At 40.8% G+C, this 9,171-nt stretch overlaps 1 protein-coding gene across 1 annotated transcript; it reads right to left on the bottom strand.

Annotated features, from left to right (window-relative positions):
• Positions 1–1,284: 1,284 nt before the first annotated feature.
• Positions 1,285–5,242, bottom strand: LOC125107432 (adhesion G protein-coupled receptor E2-like). The gene is made up of 5 exons (XM_047742564.1): positions 5,238–5,242; positions 3,194–3,260; positions 2,699–2,790; positions 1,555–1,723; positions 1,285–1,470 (listed from the first exon to the last, which is right to left on the bottom strand). The coding sequence occupies exons 1-5, from the start codon at positions 5,240–5,242 to the stop codon at positions 1,324–1,326; spliced, it is 480 nt and encodes a 159-aa protein (XP_047598520.1). The 3' UTR covers positions 1,285–1,323.
• Positions 5,243–9,171: the final 3,929 nt, after the last annotated feature.

The following is a 9,171-nucleotide window of genomic DNA, read 5'->3' as shown; positions in this document are numbered from 1 at the left end:
TTGAAATGTACTCATTAACTTTTCTAAACATGCAAATCTACATACATCATAAAATCTTGAGATTCTTATGAAATCTATGAGAACAGAAGTGTTTTTAGAATGAAGTCAGGTAGCATAGTTGAAATATAAAGGAGATGAAGAAAGCTCAGGTAGAAAGTTAGCAAGTTTTCCAGGGAATGTTGAGTCATAGAAGCCGTCTGGGGTTCTTTCAAAATGGAGGAGGCAAACAGCATCCAGTCCTCCCAAGACTACCAAGTGCTGCCAAGAAATCCAAGAGGACTGAAAGATATTAAAAGTGAAGAACATTGGAGGCCTAAGAGATAGCTCTTTTGGTAGAATGATGGAGGTAAAATCTAGGTTTGAACATCTGGAGGAAGAAGAGGGATGAATCAAATATATAACATTAATACTTCAGACTCAGAGATTTAACATGTTGCAGTGCAGGTGGAAAGGATGTTATTGAGGACACGAGACCAAATATATTAGAGAGAAAATGTGTGATCAGTAATGTCAACCTATTGAGAAGCCAGGAGACGTGAAGGTGGAGGGATTAGCCATAAAAGGCAGAAAGCATATTTTGTCTATCTGTGGCGACAAGGTAGAATGAGGAGACAACGAACAAGATGCCAAATGGCTGGTGTTTTTGGGAGTTCAGAATTAACCTTGTTTCTTCCTGCTGACTCATGTTTTCTATATGAAGAAGTCAATAAGAACATCTGCTGGGAAGAGGAAAGAGTTTGAAGGATGAGGTTTTGATGAGTAGAGCATTTGGAAAGGAACAGTTTTAGAAGGAGGACAAGCAAGTGGAGCAGAGATGGGCAGATGACTTTCCAGGGAGGGTGGCTGGGGGCACTGAAGTTGGGGAAAAGTAAGGGAGGCTGAAGACCTTGCATAATTGACATAAACCCTCTGAGTCTAACTTTCTTTCCAGAGTGACCTGGAATAAAGAATGGGCGGTGACTGTGCAGTTTGTGCATTACTGCTCCAGATCATTAATTCCTATTATTTAGCTGACCAAGCCTCGCTCTCTGCTTATAAGTATCTCCCTTTTGTATCTTCTAACCAAGTACAATTAGAAACCATATGCAACATGTCACACAAAGTGGATGTTCTACAATTTTGGGGAAAGAGGACTGTCTTGTGCAAGGGTCAATGTGAGCATAGAACCTCAGTGAGTGTAAATATAGGAATACCTCCTTTTAAGACAGGGAAGTGACTTCAGGTGTGTCCCAGGATAAACTAAGTGTGAACCATCCAAGAGCATTGCCTGCTATATACCCAGGTTGTCCAGTGAGGCAGGAATGAGCTTCTTAAGAGGACTCATTAGTGAAGTGCTCTGGGAACACTGCATAATCTTACCACATTGTGTTTGGAGGCATCAGATACGGTCCTGCTTGAGAGCATGTACTTCTTAGACTCAGCTTTCATTTTCCTGATCCCTTTGAAGCATTTCTTGTATTGCTCCTGGACCTATAGAGGCAGAGCATGCCTGGGTCAGCTCACTGAAGGGAGTGAGGATAGTAAGGGTCCTGGGTAGGAACTGGAAAGTAGTACCTGCTGACTGAGGATGCAGTACACCAGGAAGATGTAGACGCCCTGCAGGCTGTTGATGATAGTGAAGAGGTAAGCCATGACATGGGCAGTTGGACCCACCTGCAGGATGCCCAGACACCACGTGCAGCCCAAGATGAGCAGCTGAGCTGTGGCTTTACCTGTCAGCATCCTGGGTAGGAGGAGGAACGAGTTCAGGATGCATCCAGAACAACACAACCAGGGCTGGTTTCATGTTCACTCCATGATGCTTCTGACTGAGTTGTGATCAACTTTGACCTTTATTGTCAATGATTCCCTAAAGAGAAACACTATTTGGGTCCAAGATGGCATTTGACTCAGCTGAGGATAATGGTGACACTCAAGAATGTGAGTTTCAAAAAGATCATGATGTTTCATGAAGATCCCTAATTTTGATCAACTGAGTACATTACTGAGAATGTTCTGTGCACCTGGCTGTAGGCTGGGACTAGGGCATTCAAAACAACAAAGAACAAGACCTCTGTTCTTATGGACCTTAAAGTCTGGTGGAAAGACAAGAACAAATGATCACTTATAACATTTGCGAAGTGAGGTACTTCTTTCCATTCAGGGCTATTCCTATCCTCACCCTCTCCATGAACTGAGCCAGGATATGCTTTGCCCAGAATAGAGGCCATTGATTCTGTGTAAAGTTGAGGAAAGCAGAGGACATGCCCAAACTCTTAGATGATGTGATATAAGAATGATGAAGCTGAATCCACCAGGTGCAAGAGAAGAGGAAAGCAGAGGGCAGAGCATGCATGAAGGCGTGGGCATGATGGCGTGTGCTGGTTCTGAAAACTGTTATGTTATTTCTTGAGTGTGTTATAAGGATATGAATGTTCATAGGATCTTTTTCATAGGTCTCTGATAGAAATCTTTGCTTGTCAGAACAAAGTCAATTCTCTCTGTAGCTCAAGTAGTTTGTTTTTGAGGTTGTGCACAGATGGAATGTTTTTGGTATGGGTGTCAGCAGCAAACCACAGAATCTGAGCTGGCTGACAAGGAGGGTTGCTGCCCTTCTCTCTTCCAGTCCCTTCAAGAGTCCTGTGAAGAGACACCGGAGCCTTGGAGGCATGAGGACAATGTTGTCTGGGCCCAGTGTACACCTGTGACCCATCCTCACCTTGTGTTCTGGAGGTTGAACACGTCGCTGTTGAGTGAGGAGAGCTTGTTTTTCACAATCCAGAAGGTCATCAGAAAGAAAACCAAATTAATCTGCAGAAAACCCACAGGCATTTTAATTACACTCCACATTTAGAAAACCTTCTTCCTAGCTCATCCAGCTGCTAATGTGGCAGGGAAGAAGATTTTGTGTTTCATAACAGTCCTAGAAAAGCAGACCAAACACCCCCTAAATCAGGCCCATGTTTATCTTGTAACTTTAGTGACCAATTCAGTTTGCATGGGAATTCCAAATTTTAGCGCTGAAAGTGCTACGTTTCAGAGAACACCTGATTCCTGGTTTTACAGTGGGAATTCCCACCTCCTGGGAGCCCCTCATCTGTCCAGGGCCAACTGGAATGATTGCTCACCCAGTCTGTCACCCTCCTGATACACCTGGTTTTTGAGTGACCCTCAGCTGGGCAGGTGGGCTGCTCTGATGTCATCCATTACTCACAGAGAAGATGGTGCAGACAGGGCCAAGGAAGGTCCATATGAATCCTTTGTCTGTGTGGAGACAGCATCTAAGAGAAAGATTGGAAGAGATGCAAGAAAACATGGGCCTTTATGGATAAAGGATTGATAAATAAACATACCATTCCCTTCCTAATGTTTCTTCCTGCCTCCTTCATCATTGCTATTAATTAGTATTATTTTACTGTTGCTGTTGTTGTGTAAGAACATTGAACATAAGATATATTCTCATAACAGCATTTCAGCATACAATACAGTACTATCAGCTATGGTCACAATGGTTTATAATTGAAATCTTGATCCTATTTATCTTATAATACTGAAACTTTTTATATGCCTTTGATAGTGGTCATGGTTCTATGGGTGTATACTTATCCCCAAAAGCATTAGGTTGTATACATTCAGTATGTTCAGCTCATTCCATGTGAAGCATTCTGTAATAATGTTATTACATTATTACATAGAAATTTATGTATATAAATTTCTTTCAAGGAACTCTTTTAAGTCTTGGCCTTCAGAAATGTTGGCAGAAATAAGTGAAATTTAAAAAAAGGTTTTATTTATTTTATTTATTTTTTCAATTTGTTTCAGTGTTCCAGAATTCATTGTTTATGTGCCACACCCAGTGCTCCATGCATTACATGCTCTCCATAATACCCATCACCAGGCTCAGTCAATCTCCCACCTCTCTTCTCTCCAAACCCTCAGATTGTTTCTCCGAGTCCACAGTCTCTCATGGTTCATCTCCCCCTCCAGTTTCCCCCAACTCCCTTCCCCTCTCCATCTCCCCATGTCCTTCGTTTACTCCTTATGCTCCACAAATAAGCAAGACCTTACGATAATTGACTCTCTCTGCTTGACTTAAGAAATAAGTGAATTTTTGCCAGCATTTCTGAAGATCAAGACTTAAAAGAGCTCCTTGAAAGGAATTTATGTTTCTTAAAAACAACTTTATTACAGAATGGTTCACATGGAATAAGCTGAACATACTGAAAAGTGTTGGCAGAAATGAATTTTCCTGCAATTGCACTATTAGACATTTATCCCAAAGATACAGATGAAGTGAAATTAAGGGCCATCTATACCCCAATGTTTATAGCATCAATGGCCACAGTCACCAAATTGTGGAAAGAACCAAGATGTCCTTCAGTGGATGAATGGATAAGGAAGATGTGGTCCATATACATTATGGAGTATTATGTCTCCATCAGAAAGGATGAATACCCAACTTTTGTATCAACATGGATAAGACTGGAGGAGATTATGCTGAGTGAGATAAGTCAAGCAGAGGGAGTCAATTATTACATGGTTTCACTTATTTGTTGAGCATAAGGAATAACATCGAGGACATGGGGAGAAGAGGAAAAGTGGGTTGGGGGAAATTGGAGAGGGAAATGAACCTTGAGAGACTGTGGGCTCTGAGAAACAGGGTTTTGGAGGGGATGGGAGTAGGAAGGTGGGAGAGCCTGGTGGTGGGTATTATGGAGGGCAGGTATTGCATGGAACACTGGGTGTGGTGCATAAACAATGAATTCTGGAACACTGAAAAGAAATTTAAAAAATAAATAAAAAAAGAAAAAAGTTATCAAATCAGTAAAAATATATTTTGGACAAATATGAAGTGTAACCTCTGTGTCAGGATCTGTAGTTGGCTCTGAAGACCCAGATGTGATTAGGGTAGAGTGGTCTCAGTCCTCAGGGAGACACCAATGAAGTTGGAGGATCAACAATTAGAGAATAGACAACATCAAGATGATGAACTTTATGATCATGTATGAGGAGCTGTGAGGATATGGGTTGGATCCATAATCTACTTGTATAGGAGATCCCAATAGTTGGAAGAAGTTTCCCTGAAGGAACTGAAATTTTTTTGCTTTTGTTTGTTATTTGAAAATTTTTACTTAAATTCGATATAGCATATACTGTATTACTGGTTGTAGAGGTAGAATTTAGTGATTCATCAGTTTCATAAAACACCCAGTGAACATTACTTAAAGTGCCCTCCTTAATGCCTATCATCTAAGTACCCCATACTCTCACGGATATCCCCTCCAGCAGCCCTAGGTCTGTTTCCTATAGTTAAGTTTCAGAGAGCGTCAAATGGACCCAGCAGGAAGCATCAATGGGAAGATTCGAAGGTAGGTGTTGGCAAAGAAAGCAGTTGCTGCTTACTCTTGTAAGTGGGTTTTACTGGAACGACACTTATCTCTCCAGAATTGTCTATGGCCTTGTTTATGTTCTGAGGACAGAGCTGAGTGGTTGCCACAGAGACCATAGGACCCATAAATCTGGGAATATTGATTATCTGGCCATTTATGGAAAAAGTTTGCTGACCTTTATGCTTAACTCCGTAGGGAGAATAGATGGCCAGGGCTTGCTGATGCAGCTGAGCACTTGTGTCATCAAGATAGGCACATAGTGTGAGTGCCAGACTGGATGGGACCCCATTTCTGCCACCAACCAGCTGTGTGACCTCAACCACATTAGTTAATCTCCTTGTGCCTCAGTTCCTCATCTGTCACATGGTCCAATACCAGTTTCTACTGCACAGGTTGTTGGAGGGATGATTTGTGCTAACAGATGAAAACTATTTAGTACAGTGACTATACATCAGAAATGATTTTTGAATTTTAGCTATGGTCACAGTTATTTTGTCATCCAAATGACCATTTGTTTATTTTAAAATTAGGATAGAGAACCAATTTACACAAATCATTGTCTTCCTTTATGTCAATTTTGTTTCCTGGATTTTAAAAGAACCCCCTCAATTAATGCAATGAATATTTTATTAATAGGAATATACTAATATATGAGATTCAATTAATATTTACTAATATATAGTCATCTATATAATATACACTGAATATTTAAAATATTTGAAGAATAGAGAACCTAGAAATGGACCTTCAACTCTATGGTCAATTAATTTTTCAACAAAGTGGGAAAGAATATCCAATGGAAAAGGGACAGTCTCTTCAGCAAACCATGCTGGGAAAATTGGATAGCCACATGCAGAAGAATGAATGTGGACAGGTTTCTTTCTTTCTTTCTTTTTTTTTTTTTGGATTGATAATTTTATTTTATTTTATTTATTTTTTATGTTTTTAATCATTTTTAAAATTTATTTTCAGCATAACAGTATTCATTGTTTTTGTACCACACCCAGTGCTCCATGCAATCCATGCCCTCTCTAATACCCACCACCTGGTTTCCCCAATCTCCCACCCGCCCACCCCTTCAAACCCTTCAGATTGTTTTTTTTTTTTTTTCCCTTCAGATTGTTTTTCAGAGTCCATAGTCTCTCATTGTTCACCTCCCCTTCCAATTTCCCCCAAATGCCTTCTCCTAACTCCCCATGTCCTCCATGCTATTTATTAAGCTCCACAAATAAGTGAAACCATATGATAATTGAGTCTTTCTGCTTGACTTATTTCACTCAGCATAATCTCTTCCAGTCCCGTCCATATTGCTACAAAAGTTGGGTATTCATCCTTTCTGATAGAGGCATAATACTCCATAGTGTATATGGACCACATCTTCCTTATCCATTCGTCCGTTGAAGGGCATCTTGGTTCTTTCCACAGTTTGGCAACCGTGGCCATTGCTGCTATAAACATTGGGGTACAGATGGCCCTTCTTTTCACTCCATCTGTATCTTTGGGGTAAATACCCAGTAGTGCAATGGCAGGGTCATAGGAAGTTCTATTTTTTTTTAAATTTTTTTTTTATTTTTTCAGCATAACAGTATTCATTATTTTTGCACCACACCCAGTGCTCCATGCAATCCGTGCCCTCTACAATACCCACCACCTGGTGCCCCCAACCTCCCACCCCCCACCCCTTCAAAATTCTCAGATCATTTTTCAGAGGCCATAGTCTCTCATGGTTCACCTCCCCTTCCAATTTCCCTCAACTCCCTTCTCCTCTCCATCTCCCCTTGTCCTCCATGCTATTTGTTATGCTCCACAAATAAGTGAAACCATATGATAATTGACTCTCTCTGCTTGACTTATTTCACTCAGCATAATCTCTTCTAGTCCCGTCCATGTTGCTACAAAACTTGGGTATTCATCCTTTATTTTTTCTTTTTTTTTTTCAGCTTTATAAACATATATTTCTATCCCCAGGGGTACAGGTCTGCGAATCACCAAGTTTACACACTTCACAGCACTCACCATAGCACATATCCTCCCCAATATCCATAACCCCACCCCCCTCTCCCAACCCCCTCCCCCCATCAACCCTCAGTTTGTTTTGTGAGATTAAGAGTCACTTATGGTTTCTCTCCATCCCAATCCCATCTTGTTTCATTTACTCTTCTCCTACCCCCTCAACCCCCCATGTTGCATCTCCTCTCCCTCATATCAGGGAGATCATATGATAGTTGTCTTTCTCCCATTGACTTATTTCACTAAGCATGATACCCTCTAGTTCCATCCACGTCATTGCAAATGGCAAGATTTCATTTCTTTTGATGTCTGCATAGTATTCCATTGTGTATATATACCATATGGAAGTTCTGTTTTTAATTTCTTGAGGAATCTCCAGTGTTCTCTAAAGTGGCTGCACCAACTTGCATTCCCACCAACAGTGCAAGAGAGTTCCCCTTACTCCACATCCCCTCCAACACATGTTGTTTCCTGTCTTGCTAATTTTGGCCATTCTAACTGGTGTCAGGTGATATCTCAATGTGGTTTTAATTTGAATCTCCCAGATGGCTAGTGATGATGATCATTTTTTCATGTGTCTGATAGCCATCTGTATGTCTTCATTGGAGAAGTGTCTGTTCATATCTTCTGCTCAGTTTTTGATTTGATTCTCTGTTTTGTGTGTGTTGAGTTTGAGGAGTTCTTTATAGATCCTGGATATCAATCTTTTGTCTGTACTGTCATTTGCAAATATCTTCTCCCATTCCGTGGGTTGCATCTTTGTTTTCTTGAATGTTACCTTTGCTGTGCAGAAGCTTTTGATTTTGATGAAGCCCCAAAAGTTTATTTTGGCTTTTGTTTCCTTTGCCTTTGGAGACATAACTTGAAAGAAGTTGCTGTGGCTGATATGGAAGAGATTACTGCCTATGTTCTCCTCTAGGATTCTGATGGATTCCTGTCTCACGTTGAGGTCTTTTATCCATTTTTTTAAAGTTTTTTATTTATTTATTTGACAGAGAGAAATCACAAGTAGGCAGAGAGGCAGGCAGAGAGAGAGAGGAGGAAGCAGGCTCCCTGCTGAGCAGAAAGCCCGATGCGGGGCTCGAACCCAGGACCTGGGATCATGACCTGAGCCGAAGGCAGCGGCTTAACCCACTGAGCCACCCAGGCGCCCCTCTTTTATCCATTTTGAGTTTATCTTTGTGTACGGTGTAAGAGAATGGTCGAGTTTCATTTTTCTACATATAGCTGTCCAGTTTTCCCAGCACCATTTATTGAAGAGACTGTCTTTTTTCCACTGTATATTTTTTCCTGTTTTGTCGAAGATTAACTGACCATAGAGTTGAGGGTCCATATCTGGGCTCTCTACTCTGTTCCACTGGTCTATGTGACTGTTTTTATGCCAGTACCATGCTGTCTTGGTGATCACAGCTTTGTAGTAAAGCTTAAAATCAGGTAACGTGATGCCCCCAGTTTTATTTTGGTTGTTCAACATTTCCTTAGTGATCCGGGGTCTCTTCTGGTTCCATACAAATTTTTAGATTATTTACTGCAGCTCTTTGAAGAATACCGGTGGAATTTTGATCAGAATGGCATTAAAAGTATAGATTGCTCTAGGCAGTAGAGACATTTTAACAATGTTTATTCTTCCAATCCAAGAGCATGGAATGGTCTTCCATCTTTTTGTGTCTTCTTCAATTTCTTTCATGAGTGTTCTATAGTTCCTCGAGTACAGTTCCTTTACCTCTTTGGTTAGGTTTATTCCCAGGTATCTTATGGTTCTTGGTGCTATAGTAAATGGAATCGATTCTCT

Source organism: Lutra lutra, chromosome 1 (genome assembly GCF_902655055.1).
Source record: "Lutra lutra chromosome 1, mLutLut1.2, whole genome shotgun sequence".
In the NCBI taxonomy this organism is placed as follows: Eukaryota; Metazoa; Chordata; class Mammalia; order Carnivora; family Mustelidae; genus Lutra; species Lutra lutra.
The sequence above is the reverse complement of the archived record's forward strand: the minus strand, read 5'-3'. Positions and strand labels throughout refer to the sequence as shown.